The sequence below is a fragment of the Astyanax mexicanus genome, chromosome 12 (genome assembly GCF_023375975.1).
Source record: "Astyanax mexicanus isolate ESR-SI-001 chromosome 12, AstMex3_surface, whole genome shotgun sequence".
Classification (NCBI taxonomy): Eukaryota; Metazoa; Chordata; class Actinopteri; order Characiformes; family Acestrorhamphidae; genus Astyanax; species Astyanax mexicanus.
In genome coordinates this window covers 40638297-40658742 of record NC_064419.1, presented here as the reverse complement: position 1 = coordinate 40658742, position 20446 = coordinate 40638297, and the positions used below count along the sequence as shown (strand labels likewise).

Here is a 20446-nt window from a genome sequence, read left to right as displayed (position 1 = left end):
GTGAATTAGTATTCATTAGGTAGGTGTATTTTTAAAACAGCTTAGTTTACACTAGTTAAAAGTAAAAATGGATTTGGACTGCCCACTTACATGTGTCTACATAGGTTTACATAGGATCTCCGGTGGATTTTGTGTATTACAGAAGTGTTAAGACTAGGTCAGTGGCTGAACTGCACTTAGCAGGGTATTACACATGTTGTAAACTAACATATGACATTACAAATGCTGTCATTAGTGTTAAAATGTGTAAAAAAAAAAAAAAAAAAAAAAGTAAAACATTTCTAACAGTACGTCTGGCTGGTGTTGCAGTGCTGTTAGCTGATCAGAGACGATATGTTTGCATGTATGAATATTCATAAGCAAGAGCCAAATATGTCCCGTTTTACCAAATCACTGGAGCACATTTTTTTTTTTTTTAAACCAGCTCACATGGCATTAATTCATACTAGAAACCACAACTACACATTTTAAAATGAATGAAAAAAACGATGCAATGAGACTTTAATACACAAATCAGAACAAGTTAGGAAACGCATGGGAAAAAGACAGTATGAACCCAAAGTGTTTCATGTTTGACCTGCTCAGCTTCATTTTATTTAGAAATATACATCCTTTCCTGCATTTCAGACCTGCACCACATTAATGCAGAAAAGCATGTTTAGAACATACACACTCATCCCTACCTGCCATCTCCTGTAAGCGTCTGGACTACGATGCCCAGAATGCACTTCACACTAACATCACTCTCTCACGTTGCACTTCCAGGAAGTCAATCACCTGAGTACTGATTTCACCTGTTCACCTCAGTATAAGTACACGTTCACACACACATCTCACCAAGTATTGATAGGTTAACCCAGTTTTTCCATTAGAACCTTGTTTTTGTGTTTTACCAACTTCCCTTTCATACTGCCTCTCTGTGTATGAACCCTGGAGTGATTTTTGTGTATGGTATGTTTACTCTCCTGTCTGCTGTTTACCGGTATTGACCCTGATTGTTTTGACCTCCCCTTGTACATATATCCTTTTTTACTTGATAAAGTATTTGAACTGCATCTGTGCTAGAGTTTAGATTCTCTTCCTGAGCCCAAGCAAGAGCCCAACTCGATGCCCGACCTGAACTTGGGCCGAGATTTTTCACCCCTTTCCTCAGGCCAGATCAGGTCGGGCTTAACAAAATAGTCTGTGATGTAGGCATCTGTTTTTTTTATGCTATTTTAATTTCATATAAAGTTATGGTGTGATAATCACAATATAGCAAAGTAACAAATCTAACCAAAATGAAATTACTAAAAAATGTCGGGTTTAAATCGGGTTTGAGCTCATGATGACAGTTTGGGCTGGATTTTTTGAGCCCAATCTAACATCTAATATGTGTGTGTCTGAGACCTGTCCAGCCATGACAGAATGCTGCCTTTAAGAAAATATCTTTTTATCTTTTTTTTAACAAGACTGCTGCTTACATTAGAAATGCATGGCTGCAGAAGAAGAGCGATAAGGTTTTATATTACATCCAGCTAAAATAGGATCTTTAATTCCTCATATCAACATAAAACCTTCATCATTCCTGTTATTTTTTCCCCATCTGTTTCATTGTGTGAAAACAACCTTCAGATAAATGATGGATGCCTTATGCATGTCTGATAAGCGAACCCTAATAAGATCAGTTAGAATCTACAATGCAATGATCGATTGAAGCAAATTGAGCTGCAGCTTTCAGAAACAAGTGACATCAATCATGTGGCTGATCCAGTGAGCCTCAAGGTCCAACTACACAGTCCAGCATCCAACAAATTCCTACAGAAGATGAAGAGGAAAGACTGTGAGTGTGTTATGATTTAAGGAATTCAAATTGCTGGTGGCTAGTTTCTTTAGTGTAAGGGTGAGCATACACTGTGCGATTTTTGGCCCATCTTAAGCTGTGTTTTGGGTTTCTTTTTTGTTTTTTTGGGATCAGGATGAATAAAATACATGGGGTAACAAGTAGCAATTAGCACCACACAACCATCCCCCGATCAGCAATTGTTGGTCACAAAATCAAACCTGTTTGAAATCCTGGTCATCCCTCGTGAGTTTAGCGCACTGTTGAAGCAGTATCGGCCTGAACATTGGTGCAAACAAGCCAGAAAAAGCAGGAGGTTTTACCACACTCAGCAAGTCAATCACCTGAGTATTGATTTCACCTGTTCAACTCAGTATAAATACATTTTACTCCACACACACACCTCTCCGAGTATTGTTTGGTTATCCCACTTTACCAAACTTTATTCCTTGCCTATGTTTGCCTTTCTGTTATGACCTTGTTTTTGTGTATATTACCGACTCTGATGGCACATAGAATGGCACAAATTGCCGTGACAGCCAGTTTCTCTTTGTTGAGCATTCTCATAATATCAGGAAAGATTCTTCTGTTTCATCTTCTTCTTCTTTTTTTTACATTGCAGTTCCAGACACAAGAGTCCGACATGTAGGTCACATCCCAGCATCAGTCCGTAAAGTGTGAAAACATGAATCATGAGCTGCGAACTTTTAAACCCTGCGATTTAGTCATACAGTTTGAAAATATTGTACAGTGTATGCCCAGCTTAGTCAATACTGGTTTGGCGGCTATATGTTGGCTGTACCTGTTTCCCTTTAAACATTTCACCACAGTCACTGGTGTGCTGGTGGTGAACTTCACCCTGTTTGGTGCTAATCCAAAACAAGTCTTGGAAAATACATGATCTTGAGTCAGGAAGGGCATTAAGTTTACGCATATAAAATCAAAGAGAACATTAAAGGGTTACATCAGATTTCCTATTGTCCTTGTTTTGAAAGTCACATGCATTTTATTCAGATTTTTTTACTTCTTTATTCAGCATGTTAGTAGTTACATACATATGTTTTTGAAGTGTATTTGGCAGTGGCATATAAAATATACTTAATTGTACTTTAAACATATTGAGAAAGTATGCTGTAAATATACCAACAGATTTATGTACTTACTTAAAATATATTAAAAATACATTAATATTATGCTTTCATCAAAAGTTTGAAAGTAAACTTATTTTTAAAAAGTACAATATAGAGTATTTTAAATACATAGACTACTATGAAGTACACTTTTAGTTTAATGTAATTCAATATACTTCTAAAAATATATTTCCAAATATACTTTTATTGTACATTTTTAGCAAAGTATGTTAAAGAACAACTGTTACAGTAGTTCACTTAAAGTACAATGTATCCTGTAACTTTTTAGAAAGTAAATTAAATTACTATTACTAATTTAAAAAATGTAAGAAAACACTATTTTTATGGTCAACGAAGTATAGTAGAAGTGTGCTACTTACAAAAGACAGGAATAAGAAGCATATTTGTACTCTAATGTAAATAGATCACATATATTTAACATCAATTCTTAGTACATGTCTAATATGCTCTGTGTATAATAAATAGTGATACAGTTGTAACACTTATTAAATGTATTATAATTTTACTGTAAGAATATTTAAAATATGGGGTTACATACATGAAGCAGTTTAAATGTTTAATTGTTACTTAAGTATATTTAAAATAGTTCCATTTTAGTAAAGTTAAGTACACTTAGTACAAGACTTTTGTACTATTTATTTTTATACAATTAAAGTATAATAAGTATAAAAAAGTTGTTCCATTTTAGCACTCTTTAAATATACTGATTAATAATGTGGCTACAAGTGAAACACTTTAGTGCACTATAGCATAATAATGCTTAGTATACTTTAATCTACTTTTTTTCACTAGGGTGAAAACCTTGTAAAAGACTGGGTCAAAATTACTGAGTCCAATCCAACCTTTTTTATATTCACTATACTCTCTTACTGCTTCTTCTGCTTTACATATATATGTGCTATAGTAAATCTACAGGGGTTAGACAATGAAACTGAAACACCTGTCATTTTAGTGTGGGAGCTTTCATGGCTAAATTGGAGCAGCCTGGTGGTCAATCTTCATTAATTGCACATTATTGCACCAGTAAGAGCAGAGTGTGAAGGTTCAATTAGCAGGGTAAGAACACAGTTTTGCTCAAAATATTGCAATGCACACAACATTATGGGTGACACACCAGAGTTCAAAGGAGGACAAATCATTGGTGCACGTCTTGCTGGCGCATCTGTGACCAAGACAACAAGTCTTTGTGATGTATCAAGAGCCACGGTATCCAGGCTAATGTCAGAATACCACTGAGAAGAACCAACCACATCCAACAGGATTAACTGTGGACGCTGTAAGAGGAAGCTGTCTGAAAGGGATTTTCGGGTGTTAATCCGTATTGTATCCAAAAAAACATAAAACCACGGCTGCTCAAATCACGGCAGAATTCAATGTGAACCTCAACTCTCCTGTTTCCACCAGAACTGTCCGTCACCACAATAAATTATAGTGGTCTAAAACCAGGTGTTTCAGTTTCATTGTCCAACCCCTGTACCAGCCCAATAATAAATAAAATAATAGTCCTTCTCCATAAATTGTTTCCTAACATACAGTTAATGTGTATCTTGGCTGCATAGTTTGTGATCCATTAGCACTTCTAAAATAACATGCTTTGAATATATAATACAGTAAAAACGTCTAAGATGCCTATGATGCAGTATTACAATGGATTACAGTGAAAACTGTAATGATATACAGCATGTATGAGTGGACACTGTGAAGTACTGACCTTTTTTTTATTTAGCATAAAAGTAATGTACCCAATTCAGTATTAATTCATGTGTTATTAATTATGTTTAATGTAGTTCCAATAAGCAATCACTGACTTTTCCATTAAAGCCATGAAGCATATTCTGTTTAGTTCTGAGCTGAAAGTTTTATTTGGGAGCTCTGGGGTCTTCGCAGATTCCGAAGTTGGTGTTGACGATGGAGCCTCCAATGGACCAATCACCTTCACACCTGAGTCCAGCCTCACAGGGGCAGAAGTAATAGGTTTCATACAGGCTCTGCACAGAGGAGAAAACGCAAGTTTAAAGTCTTAGATGTAACATTTTCAGAACTTCATCTCTTTTATCGCTAATACTTTAATTAATGCTCAGACTTAAAGGTCTCATCCATGATTTTTTTCATTCATTTAAAAAAATATTGTGAAAAAAAGATGTTCAGGTGTTTCTGTATAGCCCTGATTTAGTTCACTGAGTTAGAGGTCTCTGAAGAAAGACAGGATTTCGGTTCCTGCTCATTAATATTTATACATGCAAACATGTCACCTCTGATTGGTTAACAACACTGCAGCAGAGAACACGACCTGCCTTCGTATATTTTAGGTCTCAATAAAACGCAGAATCCACCGGAGATCCGATTTAAACCTACGGTTACTTACACAAGATGACTAATGTCAACTAGCTGGTGAAAACAGAAGCTATAAGCTCTTCAGCTAAAGTGTTGGCTCTGCTGCAGCCCAGCTTAAGCTCTGCCTGTGGGCGGTCCCTGGCCAAGGTGGGCGAGGCCAGGAACTCATGAGTTGACGTAGACGCGGTACTTTTCCTGATCGACTCGTTTTTCTGAGCATTTTCTTAAAAGTGTTTCATACGCAGCATGCATATACAACTCAGAGAGGCATATAGTATTTCACACAGAACAAGAAAAAGGAGACTTTTAAAGCCGCATTATGTGAGAAATGGTATTTTATGTTCCTGTGCTCCTTCTTCAGCCAGAAAGTGTAATTATTGCTTTGATTGAGACACCCCTCAAACAGGACATACACTGAACAAGAGATATTTAGAACCATTACTAAAAGTGAAAGAAGCATGTGGGCTGAGGTAGTAGAGAAATTAAAAAAAAAAGGATTTACTAATAGTATTTACACTAATATCAGGTTACACAGTTCTCACAAATGTTTTCCTGCCTACTTCACCAAAGTTCCCTAGTGCAGTTATCAGTGTCCTGAAGAGTCTGAAGTAGCTACGATAGACATGCAGTTCACAATGATTCTGCAGTTAATTTATTAGATAAAAAGGCTAAATAATGTTGCTTGTTCAGATTAGATGTTCCAAGTTCCAGGAACAGGTTCTTCAGAAGTTTCTCACGTTTAGGTGAAGCTTTTAAAGCTTTATAAATCAAATGACTGCCAGATAATTCCACCTCTCACCTTCAGACAACTTAATGATCGTATATTTCACACTATAAGGTGCGCTGAATTATAAAACGCACTATCAATAAACATCTATTTTCTTGTCTATTTTTATACATAAGGCACTCTGGATAATATTGCACATTTTATACAACTCTAGTAAGGCACAGAGGTGTAGTAATGTTTTCCTTTTAATTCAGCAGACCTATAAACCTAAGCTAAGTAAACAAAAATTAAATTCTGAGTCAGACAAGTCAAAGAAGTGCTGCATGTTAATCTACACAGATTTCTCTCCTGAAAACTGTTTATTTGGGTGAGTTAAGCTTTTCCGTTTATTTACAATTTAGTTTCCACTAAAGCAGGAATATTATCATTAGTGGCTAATCGCTAGCGGTAATGCTAATGCTGCTCTAGCACTGCTAGCTGAGGTTAGCAGCAGACTTCAGGCTAATAATACTCACCTCTGAACAGCCAAAGAACAAGCACTTAGCGTTTTTAGCGGCTAATGCTAATACTGCTAGAGAATTAAACTGAAAAGCCTGAGTGGCTTTACTGCTTCTTACAACCTTACATAAGGCGCACTGGATTATAAGGCACACTTACAATTTTTGTAAAAATGAAAAGATTTTAGGTGCACCTTTTAGTGCAAAAAATACGGTACTGACATGCCAAAATTCATAGGATGACAGTATGATCTCAAAGTGTTTCCTCAAAGGAAAGCTCTGGTAAAATACTTAACTTTTTTGCAACTTTTATGGAGATGTGGATTTCATTTTCCAGCAGGAATTGGCACACTGCCCACACTGCTAAAAGTACCAATCGGTCTTATATAATATTCTAATTTTCTGAGACACTGATTGTTGGGTTTTCATTGGCTGTAAGTTATAATCATCAACAATAAAGGAAATAAACACTTATAATTGATCATGTAGATGTGTGTAATATACCTATATAATATATGAGTTTCACATTTTGAAATTAATTACTGAAATAAAGTAACATTTTATTGATAGTCAAATTATTTAAGATGCACCTGTATATCACATTTAAATAAATATTACACAGAATAAATCCAACGATCTATTGCTCACAACAGAATCTTTAAACAAATTAGAACATATAGGACATACAAATGTAGTGAGTCGCCTTGAAAACATCCCTCATATAGAAATATGTATGTATTTTTGTGGTGCATACAGTTTACGGATAATACACTAGGGAAGAGAACATCTGTGCATGATATTGTTTTATGTTTTATTTATTATATTATCTAATTTATATATTTATAACTATTTAATAAATTATATATTATTGCCATTATTAATATGCTCTATTTAAAAATAAGTTAAAACAATTCCTTATTTAATTATCATATTAATAGAGCATAGAAAATATGTATTAACTATAATACAGCCATATGAAAAAGTTTGGGCACCCCTATTAATCTTAAGCATTTTTAGTTCTAAATATTTGGGGTCAGTAAAAAGTAGTTAGGAGTATTCAAATTAATAAATTGATAAGGGTGCCCCATACTTTTGCACCGGTCAAATTTTGGTTTAATGCATATTGCACATTTTCTGTTAATACAATAAACCTCATTTCAATCCTGAAATATTACTGTGTCCATCAGTTATTAGATATATCAAACTGAAATGGCTGTTCCAAAACTTTTTCATATGACTGTTCATAGATAATAAATAGAGCATGGAGAACATAGAAAATATGTATTAACTATAATACACTCATCTTTAAAGGGTTTAACCCTTCGTTCTTGCATTCATGTACACAAAAAAAATGTCTAAAACAGTGTGATAATTAAGTTTTTCACTGACTTGAGCTGTGCTGATTCATCAACATTTTAAAGTGTGAGACTTTAAAGCATGGTGGTGGTAGTTACACGGGTCGTACCTTCTTGGAACACACTTCTCGCTCTGCAGCACGGGGGGCACAGCGAGCCAGGCTGAGGGCGTCCGGGCGATGGCAACAGGAGCTCTTACACTGACCACTGACCAGACACAACTCACCATTGTTCTGTACAACAAATACGATAAATAAGACAAACACAAATACAACCACATATAGATAAATAGAGGCATAGAAATGTGTATAGCGCTGTAGATCCACTTAACCCTTGTGTGGTGTTCATATTTTTGTTACTCGTTTACTTTGTTACTTGTATTTAATTCAGCAAAATTAAGCAATTTTACATTAAAATGCTTTACACATGCTTGCTTCACCTAAATTGCAAGCACTATAAACAGCTTACATGGTTAATATTTGCCCTTTACCTTTCTTATGTTACATTTCTTTTAAAAAGTGCTACTCTTTTTTTTTATTAGTTTTTTAATAAAATGTAAAAGAAAATGAATTAAACTCAAGATATGAAATGGGGGGGGGGGGTGGCGGGGGGGGGGGGGTACAGTGTACAGTGTGTGTTTATCAAAAATGTGTTTTGATATATGTTTTTCACAAAAAATGAGCCAATGCCAATGAGTTTGAGTCAGAAAATATATTTTTTTGTATCATTTTATGAAAAATGAAAACGGCACCACACAAGGGTTAAACATAAATCAAGGAATCAACATTAATTCGACGCTCTTACCAGGTTGATTATAATGCCTCCAGTTTCAGGAGTCTCCGGAGATTCAGGAGACTCATCCAGAGCCAGAGCTGAGGCCGTCAGGCACAGAGTAATCACCAACACAGCCTTCAACATGGTGTTGTCCAACTTCCAGCCACACCAACTAAGCACAGAGACCTGCTGTGTTCTTCTCTATATCACACACCTGTCTATTTTTGGTCTGCATACGTGGGCTCGTCTGTTTGACTTTGATAGTGTAGGACCACCAGATTTGTACCAAATCCAAAATAAATGTTGTAATCCTCTAAGTCTCCAATCAGGAGGAACATGGAGCTCACATTTAAACAGGTGAATGAAACAGGTGTCACTGTTCACTGACTGATTAATGCCAGGTTTTCTACTGCCCTTGCTTGGAGGCCACATTCACTTCTGTAACTTCACGCTGAGAGTAACAAAACATTTGTGAAAAATCTTTGAACTAGTGCAGAAAAAGGCCCTATAGAGACCTCTTCAGTTTCTGAATCAGTTTCTCCGATTTTTGTTTGCTATTTATAGGTATATGTTTGATTAAAATTAACATTGTTGTTTTATTCTTTAAACTACAGACAACATTTCTCCCAAATTCCAAATAAAAAAATTGTCATTTAGAGCATTTATTTGCAGAATTTTTTTATTTGCAGAAATATTAGAAATAAAAAAATATGCAGAATTTTCAGACCTCAAATAATGCAAAGAAAACAAGTTCATATTCATAAAGTTTCAAAAATCAATATTTGGTGGAATAACTCTGTTTTTTTAATCACAGTTTTTTATGCATCTTGGCATCATGTTCTCCTCCACCAAACCAGCGCTGTTTGGTTTGTAAGCGCTGCATCGTTGCTAAGTTTCTTGTATGTAGCGGAGTAATACATGGAGAGCTTCGGTTACAGTGCATTACCGGCTGATAACAGCACTCACAGAACGCCTCTCAGCCAATCACATTGGAGAGTTAGAACTAACTGTGGTATAATTAGTAGTAATAGTATTAATAGAAGTTTAGAAACAATTGAAATAGTAGTAGAAGTAGTACTAGTAGTAGTAGTAGAAGTAATACTTGTACTAAGTGGTGTTATTTGATGATTAATAAGTAGTTTGTGTGTGTATGAATGTTTGTATGTGAGTTTAGAGATCTGGGAAAGTGATTTTCTCAAAGGAAAGGAGTATAGATATTTTTTTATTTCTTGATAAGGCATGCCCCAACAAATCAAGCTTTGATTGGAGTTAGGTGATTTTAACACACATTTAAATGTGTAAGGTATGTGTAAGCTTCTGGAAACGTGTACATAATTGTTGGATACAGTTCAGCATCTGTATATGTTCATAGTTAACATCCATCAATTAATTATTGATTATTTTCACTGTTCTGTATTTTCACTGATTAATAATGTGCCTATGTAAGAGGGGGAAAAAAACTATGTTGAAGGATTTTAAGCAAATTGTGATCAGTCATTATGGAACACAATGACAAAAATGCTCAACTTTTTATGTATCAGGAGAAAATTGATAACACTAATTAAAACGGCGTAAAAAACTATTTATCAAATTAATTTGCTAATTGACATTGTCACGTTCTCTGTCATTCTGTCTTAGTGTTTTTTTTTTGCCCTCCTGTTTGTATATATCCTTTTCCCCTGTACGTGGTCTTGTGTGTTCCTCCCGTGTCTCCACCTTAAGTGTTTTCACCTGTGTTTGGTTGTAGCTCCGCCCCCTCATTACCTGTCCCCAGGTGTTTCCTGTTTCCTGTCCCCTTCTGTATATATATATATCTGTATTTTTTATGTCTAATCAAAATTTCTGTATTTGGTTTATTGTTTGTTTGTTTGTTCGTTTTATTTGTTTGTTAAATAAATATACTCGCATTTGCACCCACCCAAAGGAGAATTGTCAGATAAGAAACAATTAAGTCTTGTCTCATAACCTTTAAACAAACTCAAATATTTTAGAGGGGAACTAGTGAGTCAAAAGAAAATCAAGGTAAAAATGCATTTGTGCTGTTGAATTTATTCAATGATAAAAAGAAGTGGCAAAACTAAACAAATTTTGTTCCTTTGATCCATATTGTGGTTTGCTGCATCTTTCACACATTAAAATAAACCATTAAAATTGATCATTCTTCTTCTAACTTTTCCTTTAGCTGAAAATCCATGGAAAACATTGAGGAGTTTTTTTTTTTTTTTTTTTTTAAAGGTTTTAAGGTTTTTTCTATTACAGAGGAAGGGCCAATGTAGTGTAAGGTGTCTTGCCCAGGGACTCTTATTGGTGTAGCACAGCAGGGGGTAGTCACACAGACCTGGAATTGAACCCCAGTCTGCCACATGGTAGCTCACTCACAGGTGGTGGTGTTATCCACTGCACCACACCAACCAGTTGCAACCAACAATCCTGTTCAAGGTTGTGGGAAATACTAGCAAAATAATCAAAATTAATCAAAAATCAAAATTAGCATTAGAGTAAATTAGAGTAATTCACAGTGCCTTATTCCTCCATGTGTGTTGAATAATGTTTAATGTAAACCCAATTAGCATTCAGTGACTTTTCCATTAAGGTCATTAAGGACGTTGCATTATGTGTTGTGTGGAGGAAGGCCTGGTTGTTTGGGAGCTCTGGGGTCTTCACAGATTCCGAAGTTGGTGTTGACGATGGAACCGCCAATGGACCAATCACCTTCACACCTGAGGCCGTCCTCACAGGTGCAGAAGTAATATGTTTCATACAGGCTCTGTGTGATGGAGAAAATGTAGATTTGAATGTTTGGTGTTCTCCATATCTGTCTAAATCTTATATACCATTAATAATGCACAAATGGAAATCATACCCAACAATTGAACACTGTATAAAAACAAGCTTTATAGAGTTTTTTTCTGTACAAATTTTCAGTGGAAAATCGTATATTAAAAAGACAAGAATGCAATTCTATAAATGGAACACACCAATGATCGTTTTACAGCTCAAAACCATTATATAATTCTAACAAAACTAACTGTAAAATAACTGTAAAAGAATAGCGATGTTTTCTGTAATTTAACAACAGAATCACAAAGAAATGTTGTTATGAAGATGATTCATATGATTTAAATACGAGACAGAAAATTATGTACAGCAAAACTATGGTAAATGGTGGCACGGTGGCTTAGCGGTTAGCACGTTCCCCTCCCAGCACTGAGGTCTTGGGTTCAAGTCCCTATCTGGGTGGAGTTTCCATGTTCTCCCCGTGTCTGTGTGGGTATCCTCCGGGGACTCCGGTTTCCTCCCACAGTCCAAAAACATGGAGGTCAGGTAAATTGGATACTCTAAATTGCCCAGAAAAAAAAATTAATACTCTAAACTGATCCGGTGTATGTAAGTGTGTGGTATGTATCTAAGTTTGTGTGTGTGTAAATGTGTGTAAATGTATGCATGACTGTGCCCAGATATGGATTGGCACTCTGTCCTGGGTAATTGCTGTAGTGCCTGATGCAGTCCTCCAGGTGGACGGTCGTTTCCGGTTGAGAGTACGCTGTGCGCTATTGGCTGCCGCTTCTCACCGGTGTGTGGATGTAATGTGCTTGTGTGTAAAAACGTGTAAATTGTAAAAAGCGTCCTTGGGTTTCTAGAAAGGCGCTATATAAGTTGAACTTCATAATTCTGGTCACTGGTCAAACACAGAAAATGTTATAAATCCTATGACTCTGTTGGGGAAAATGATTAAAAAGCCTAATGTGTGATGGCAAGTAAATGTAAAACCCTTTTTTTTTCTTCATAGTTTGGGTGACCTTAGTATTAATTTACAATGCAGAACACTTATATAAAATCAAAAATGATTAAAAAAAAAAATACTGAATTTAAGGTGTGCCTCCTAGATGTAATTCCTTTTGTCTCCATACAGAAACATATTTGTAATAGAGATGTGTGGCCTTTTAAAAAGGTCTACAGAACCATGACTTCCCTGGTGAAAAGAATATATGCTTAATTGTATTTAAAACATATGAGAAATGTCTAAGTATGTTGTAAATATACTAACACATTTATGTACTTACTTAAAATATATTAAAAGTACATTAATATTATGCTTTCATCAAAAGTAAACTTTGATCATACCTTTTAAAAAGTACAATATAGTGTATTTAAATAAAGACTACAATGAAGTACACTTTTAGTTTAATGGAATTTAATATACTTCTAAAATACTTCTTTCCAAATATACTTTTGCACATTCTTAGCAAAACGTGTTAAAAACAACTGTTACAGTAGTTCACTTAAAGTACAACGTATCATGTAACCTTTTAAAAAAGAAAATTAAATTACTAAATTTGTAACACGCTAAAAATTGTAGTACAGGACATTAAAATATACTTTTATACCCAATGAAGTATCCTACAATATACTTGTAAATAGATCACATATACTTAAAATCAATTCTTAGTACATTTTTAATATACTCTGTGTATAATAGTGATACAGTTGTAATACTCATTAAATGTATTATAATTTTACTGTAAGAATATTTAAAATATGGGGTTTCATACATGAAGCAGTATGTTTAAATGTTACTTAAGTATATTTAAAATTTATATAAAAACTTTGCAAAGATTAAATAGGACTTTTTTTATACAGTTAAAGTATAATAAGTAAAAAAAAAAGTTGTTCCTTTTCAGCACTTTTTAAATATACCGTATTTTTCGGACTATAAGGCGCACCGTATTATAAGACGCACTATCAAAGAACGCCTATTTTCTGCTATTTTTCCATACATAGGGCGCATCGCATTATAAGGCGCGTTAAGTGACACTAGAAAGGGTGCCTATATCAAAGTGAACAGGGGTGGCGCCATGTTTCCCTTCCCCCACCGGGGGTGGTCGCTTGCCGGTGGAGCGTCTCAGTATATATAAATCTAGCTCTTTCAAAGTCAAACGAGTGCTGGATATTAATCTACACAGATTCCTCTCCTGAAAACTGTTTATTTGGGTGAGTAACGTGCTTCAGTTTATTTACAGTAAGCTTAGATTTCCAGATGTCCACTAAGGCTTGCTGCACCAGCGTTAGCATAGCTATCCGCTAGCACGCTAGCTAGTCACCTAAACTAGTAAAGTTAACCCAAACTTAAACGACAGCGTTACACTGAGTAATCCTGCGTGTTCTGGTAAGACAGTGAGATATTAGCTAGCGATTCGTCCCCCGTAGCTTGTTTTAACACGGTAAACAAGCAGATTACAGGCTGATAAAACTCACCTCTGAGAGAGTTAGCGCTTAGCATCTAGCTAATGCTAGCCAGGCAAAGCAGCACAGACTTACAGGCCGATAACTCACCTCTGAACGGTGAACGCTTAGCGATTAGCATCTAACTCTAATAATACTGCTCCAGCAGTATTAAAAGTGCTAAATTTAGAAAATACTGATCTCTGAACAGTGAAAAAGCTAGCTAGCTAAGCGGTTAGCATCTAGCTAATGCTATTGCCTGCTCCAGCCTCGGAGCGGCACGGCTCTGCACGGAGTGTGTGTTTAACGTAAGAGAACGGTATTCCGTACACATTTTCGGTATTTTCCGCGTTTGAGTGGATTATACGAAAATACCCGAGTTCAAATAGGCTGCAGTGATTGGCTAAACTATGGAATATCTGCCTAGCAACCAAAATAAATTTTGATTGGTTACTTTTGGACCAATAGTTTTAAAGAAAACCCCAAAAACTGACCTCAGTCCTGTCACCAGTGTGCATCAGTATTCCGTACACCTGCAAACAAACAGGCAACGGTGTTCCGTACACCTCAGATTTCCGCTCGTGGTGGCTGTATTTTGCAAAACTTCACCACCTTTAACATATGATCTTAGACTGACATAGATGCTTAGTAAAGTGTTTGTCAAATGGATTTGATAAGTTGTCTATGAATTGAAAATAAATTGTGCTGAAGCTGCAGCACAAAATCTCAGCTGTCTATGAGTGGTGAAGTGGAGCTGGAGTAAGCTCGTTTTTAAAGTAAGTTATAAACAATGATTATTAATTCCTCAATCAAATATTACAACAAATGCTGTTAGTTGGATGCTTAACGTTGCATTTTGGGTGAAATGCAATGTTAAAAGTGGGTAAAACCTTACGTGAACTAGTCGATAAAGTTTTCCCCACCCCTTAGCCTCAGCGTTGTTAACCCTTCCCCACCCACCCGTTTTCGGCGACGCGGGCGGTTCCTCCCTACCTAGCGGAATTTCAAGAGAAAACACAACGTGGATGGTCACTGACCTGTTTTAATGGAAAGAGGAAGGATTGACAATGACCCCAGACATTATTTCAAATATAACAATAGTTTATTATTAAGTATTTTATTGTTTAAATGCTCAACTGTACGGAATACTGAAGTGTACGATATACCGTTCTCTTACGTTACTGCTCCTTACACCTGACGGGTAAAATTTAGATAATACTGATCTCTGAACAGTGAATAAGCTAGCTAATGCTATTTGCTGCTCCAGCCTCGGAGCTGCACGGCTCTGGACTCTGTATAGCACTGAAACTCTGTATAACGCTGCACGGAGTGTGTGTTTACTGCTCCTTACAACCTGACGAGTAAAATTTAGATAATACTGATCTCAGTGAATAAGCTAGCTAGCTTAGCGGTTAGCATCTAGCTAATGCTATTGCTGCTCAGCCTCGGAGCTGCACGGCTCTGGACTCTGTATAGCACTGAAACTCTGTATAACGCTGCACGGAGTGTGTGTTTACTGCATACCTGTCAAGTTTTAGATTTAAAAATAAGGGATATTTTCCTCTGTCCACTTAAAGCCGTCCCACCAGCCCAACGAAGGTTCAGTATCCCTTACATTTTAAGACAGGTTTAAAAAAAATCTAAAATAACCACATGTGAAACACTTACACACTACAATTAGATTATCAGAATCTGAAATGTTGTGGACATTCCTACATATGTAATTCTTTTAATGCAGCCAAATTAAAAATCCTTATCTAGATATTTTAAAAAAAGTTAAGATTTCATGTCTTGGCTTTTTTGGCATAATGCACTCTTTTATATGATATATATATTTTTTTATTTAATGGATTTAAAATTGAACAAAGGGTGCACAAATTCTACAAAATGACTGTAGGTAGGCCTGGACAATAATTCGATATCGGTATTTATCGCGATAAGAAATGTTTCAATAACGGTGATATCAGTTTTGTGGTATATCGATATGTATTATTTACAGAATCACGGACAGGCGTTTTTTACTGGCGTCAGCTCGCCGCAGAGCTCAACACAGCCCCCGTAGCTGGGCTACGTCAGTGCGTGATGACGTAACCACACAGGCACGTAGCCAAATAGGCTAGGCTAGGCAAGGCTAGGTTAAAATGGCTAGGCTCGGATCCGCTTCGCTACGCAGCAAAAATGTCTCGCGCTGGCCAAACGGAGCCGGGACGAGCGGATCCAAGGCTAAGGTAGACTCGGTTCGGTCGGCCCCGGATCCTCGAGGCCGGCCGCGGGTCCGCTCGCTCGGCCGCGGGTCCTCGAGGCCGGACGCGAGTCCGCTCGCTCGGCCGCGGGTCCTCGAGGCCGGCTCGCTCGGTCGGCCACGGGTACGCTCCCTTGCCGCTTTGCTGCAAATTATGCCGGAGAGTGCAGCCGACCAGCAGCGGTAATGTTAATACATCTAATCTGTTCCACCACTTCAAGCAACTCCACTACATACAATATTTTTCTTATAACGTTACTGACTGAAGCACTTTTACAGCTTATGTTGTAACTTGTAAGTTATTCATAGTTGATAAAGCCTGTAGGTTTGTTTATTTGACGGGAAAATCTTGTCGCTTTATTTATAAAGGCTTCTTGTTTTCTATATCCTAGTTAAAAACACTTGTTTTAATCTGTTAAATTTGTTCACAAAGAATAAGAAGCTCTGCCTCTGTTGTAATTTAAAGTTATTTTTATTGGTAATAGTTATATAGGCTTATGTTTGACATGTCATGTTATTATTTTGCTATATGCAAATAATATTGAGCATTGATTTATTTTGACTACTTTTATTTCTAAAGTATTAAAGTTTTTGTGAAAGGAGGTTTCAAAGGCTTTAATTAAATTTTCAGACAGTAGTAGGTACAGATTTCCGATAGATAGATAGATAGATAGATAGATAGATAGATAGATAGATAGATAGATAGATAGATAGATAGATAGATAGATAGATAGATAGATAGATAGATAGATAGATAGATAGATAGATAGAAGTGCATATAATGAGGGTATCTGATGCCAGCCATACAAAAGTGCAAATACACAGTTACATAATAATTTAAATTCGTAGTGCTGCAGGGATTGCAGGGCTTCTTAGCAGTTTTCTGAGGCCTATTTAAGTATTTATATCGATATCGAAATTATATCGTATTGACCGAAATTTAAGGAATATATCGTGATATAAATTTTGGCCATATCGTCCAGCACTAACTGTAGGTGACCTAAAAAATAGTATCATGAGCTTTACTAAAAGGACAAGGACCAGATATATTCCATCAGTAAAAATTAGTCCTAATGGGCCTATACAATTAATAATTTTTAATTAATACTTCTTTCTTTTGATCACTCCTGATCAGTTCAGTTCATTTCGGTCCTCTACAAATTTCTAGTTAAACTGAGTCACAAACTTTATTTTTATAGTTTTAAAAGGTTTAATCTGTGTGTTTTATTTCGGAGATGAGTATTTTTAAGCAGCTATCAGAAAAATCTCATCATAGTTTCCATTAGCCTACCGTTACATTTCTTTTAGAAAAATCGCTGTATATCCAGATCTGTTTTAACATCAGCTGCTCCGACGAGCTGCCTGAACTCACCGCGACGGGTGGCTTCCCCACACTGGCCCTCCTTTGCAAGCTGATTGGCTGTTTCTCCTGAAAGGCGGGACTTTCTCCTTGAACCGGCTCCACGATTGGTTAAGAGACACAGAGCGGTCAGTGCCCTGTCTCCTCAATAATAAATATATATATATATATTATTTTAATATAATACGGGAAATTTACGGGAAAATACTAATACGGGAGGACGGCGGGAAAGAGGAGTAAAATACGGTAGGTTCCCGGCCAAAACGGGAGACTTGACAGGTATGGTTTACTGCTCCTTACAACCTGACGAGTAAAATTTAGATAATACTGATCTCAGTGAATAAGCTAGCTAGCTTAGCGGTTAGCATCTAGCTAATGCTATTGCTGCTCAGCCTCGGAGCTGCACGGCTCTGGACTCTGTATAGCACTGAAACTCTCTATAACGCTGCACGGAGTGTGTGTTTACTGCTCCTTACAACCTGACGAGTAAAATCCATACAAAAGGCGCACCGTATTATAAGACGCACTGTCAATTTTTGTGAAAATTAAAAGTTTTTAAGTGCGCCTTATAGTCCGAAAAATACGGTACTGATTAAAAATGTGGCTACAAGTAATACACTTTATTATACACTTTATAATAATGCTTAGTATACTTTAATCTACTTTTTTTTTTAAGCTAGGGTTGATGTAAAAGTCCTCTAACAAGATGCGTCTTTATGGAAACAAAAGTGTTTCAAGTGGTTCCTCTATGAGATTGCTCAAAGAACCTTCGCAAGCACCCTTGTGTGTTTAAGAGCGTGACAAGCAGGCTTCCCCTGCAGCTACTGTTGATTAAATCTGAATTATATTGAATATATAGAGACATGCATACCGTTCCACAGTCTGTATATAAAGCCAGAACACTTCTATATCCTTCTCTCAGATTCAGCCTCAGCTGGATTGAGGATGAACCCTGTGGATCTCTTGTACTGCGCAGTGTTTTACTGTGTGAGTGGTTGTGAGAGTGTTTAAAGCATGGTGGTGGTAGTTACACTGTTCGTACCTTCTTGGAACACACTTCTCGCTCTGCAGCACGGGGGGCACAGCGGGCCAGGCCGAGGGGGTCCGGGCGATGGCAACAGGAGCTCTTACACTGACCACTGATCGCACACAACTCACCATTGTTCTGTACAACAGATACGCAATTAGAGCACAAAAAGATAAAAAAAAAAAATACACTGAAAAAATGATGAGTAAAATTGACTATTTTCCTGCATTTACTTTTTTTTAAGTAAATTTAATTTCAAATAAATTTAAGTAACTTCAACTCGGTCTCAAGACTTAAATGTTACACAGAGTAAATAAGTGAACTGAACTTCAGTCAATCCTTTATTTTAGTAAACTTTACTAATTTATTTTTGCTGAATCAATCCTTTCTTTTAGTAAACTTTACTTAATTTCTGCATACAATATTACCTAATTACAATTACTTAATTTATAAAATATTATTATATATAATTTTAGTTAAATTCAAATATTTACATAATCTCAAAAATAAATTAAGTAAAGTTTACTAAAAGATAGGATTGATTCAGTAAAAATAAATGAAGTAAAGTTTACAAAAAGGATTGACTAAAGTTCAGTTCACTTATTTACTCTATGTAACATTTAAGTCTTAACACCGAGTTGAAGTTACTTACATCTATCTGAAATTAAATTCACTAATGCAGAAAGTTGCAAAACTTTTTTAAAGTAAATTTTACTCATCATTTTTTCAGTGTAGGCACAGAAATGGGATCATAGAATCACCTGTTACGGCTATTAGGGCAAGAACATGGTGAATACTTTCATAGCACATAAAACACACCATCACATCACTGTCTTTCACCAATGTTTTCATGCATTCTAACATCTCAATCTTTGCCAAACAAATAACGAGCCACATATTGGTACAAAACTCAACTTGGGTAGTGTTCCTCATGGTGAGAGACCATTTGACAGCTAAACATGGCTCTACTATGCACTCAAAGAGTGTTTGCCTAGACTATCATTGGAGTGAGAGAAGCAGGATGTCATTTTTGACAAATTGCCCTCCATCTATTGTGGTCCATCATTTTGACAACTTGCCATCATATGGGCTGACACCATTGACTTCTTTTGTAGTGGTGTCTTTAAGGAGAATCCTGGACTGCTTCAAACTGGAACTATATCATCTTTAGGGTCAAATTCAAGCCCTACTTAAGATCGGATGGTCTGTCTGGTCACCAGATGTATTGCTTATTGAGCAATCATGGGACCTCCATGTCCAATAGTATCTTAACCAGCATAACAGTGGACTCGAGCCTCCTTTCAGGTGTACAGTTCCCCCCTTAAAAATTATAAATTTGCAATAATAGCCAAATTGCAAGCTAAATTGTGTTCACAATATTTACCATGTTCAGCCAAAAATGCATCTAGTCATTGATCGTACAACGCTTCATAAACTGTACGGGCGATTGTTGGCTGAGCACTGAAAATGTTGCATTTGTAACCGTGCTTAAGGCATTTTCAGGCATTTTGCTTCCTGCAAAAATAATTCTGTTTGTGTGCAGTGATTGGTTCTTTCCCAGGGTGATGATAGTTCTTACCAGGTTGATGATGATGCCCCCAGTTTCAGGAGACTCAGGAGTCTCATCCAGAGCCACAGCCACCACCAACAGAGTAATCACCAACACAGCCTTCAACATGGTGCTGTCAGATCTTCAGTCACACAGACTAAGCACCAATACCTGCTGGGTTCTTCCCTTTAACACAGACCTGATCTATTTTTAGCTGCGTATCTGGATCCACCTGTTTTCCATTGAAGAAATGCAGTCTCTGTGATGGTGTAGGACCACCGTGTCTGTGTCTAATCCAAAACAAACTTCCTAATCATAAAAATCTCAAATCAGGAAGAACATGGAGCTCACATATAAACAAATAAATGAAACAGGTGCCACTGTT

At 36.5% G+C, this 20446-nt stretch overlaps 2 protein-coding genes across 2 annotated transcripts; both read right to left on the bottom strand.

The window, feature by feature from the left end:
- Positions 1–4677: 4677 nt before the first annotated feature.
- LOC111192747 (colipase-like) lies at positions 4678–8903 on the bottom strand. Its single transcript, XM_049485539.1, has 3 exons — positions 8691–8903; positions 7997–8119; positions 4678–4961 (listed from the first exon to the last, which is right to left on the bottom strand). The coding sequence occupies exons 1-3, from the start codon at positions 8802–8804 to the stop codon at positions 4833–4835; spliced, it is 366 nt and encodes a 121-aa protein (XP_049341496.1). The 5' UTR covers positions 8805–8903; the 3' UTR covers positions 4678–4832.
- Positions 8904–11194: 2291 nt separating this feature from the next.
- Positions 11195–20294, bottom strand: LOC103037412 (colipase). The gene is made up of 3 exons (XM_015600902.3): positions 20092–20294; positions 18528–18650; positions 11195–11427 (listed from the first exon to the last, which is right to left on the bottom strand). Exons 1-3 carry the CDS (start codon positions 20188–20190, stop codon positions 11272–11274), a joined length of 378 nt encoding a protein of 125 aa, XP_015456388.3. The 5' UTR covers positions 20191–20294; the 3' UTR covers positions 11195–11271.
- Between the last annotated feature and the right edge of the window lie 152 nt (positions 20295–20446).

What these genes read in the sequence shown, in the direction of transcription:
- LOC103037412 (XM_015600902.3), bottom strand. Translation starts at nt 20,190, where the DNA reads ATGTTGAAGGCTGTGTTGGTGATTACTCTGTTGGTGGTGGCTGTGGCT. An exon ending in GGGGCATCATCATCAACCTG is followed by an intron (nt 18,651 to 20,091) that starts GTAAGAACTATC and finishes TCTGTTGTACAG; the next exon opens with AACAATGGTGAGTTGTGTGC. An exon ending in GAGAAGTGTGTTCCAAGAAG is followed by an intron (nt 11,428 to 18,527) that starts GTACGAACAGTG and finishes TCCATCACACAG; the next exon opens with AGCCTGTATGAAACATATTA.
- LOC111192747 (XM_049485539.1), bottom strand. Translation starts at nt 8,804, where the DNA reads ATGTTGAAGGCTGTGTTGGTGATTACTCTGTGCCTGACGGCCTCAGCT. An exon ending in GAGGCATTATAATCAACCTG is followed by an intron (nt 8,120 to 8,690) that starts GTAAGAGCGTCG and finishes TTTGTTGTACAG; the next exon opens with AACAATGGTGAGTTGTGTCT. An exon ending in GAGAAGTGTGTTCCAAGAAG is followed by an intron (nt 4,962 to 7,996) that starts GTACGACCCGTG and finishes TCCTCTGTGCAG; the next exon opens with AGCCTGTATGAAACCTATTA.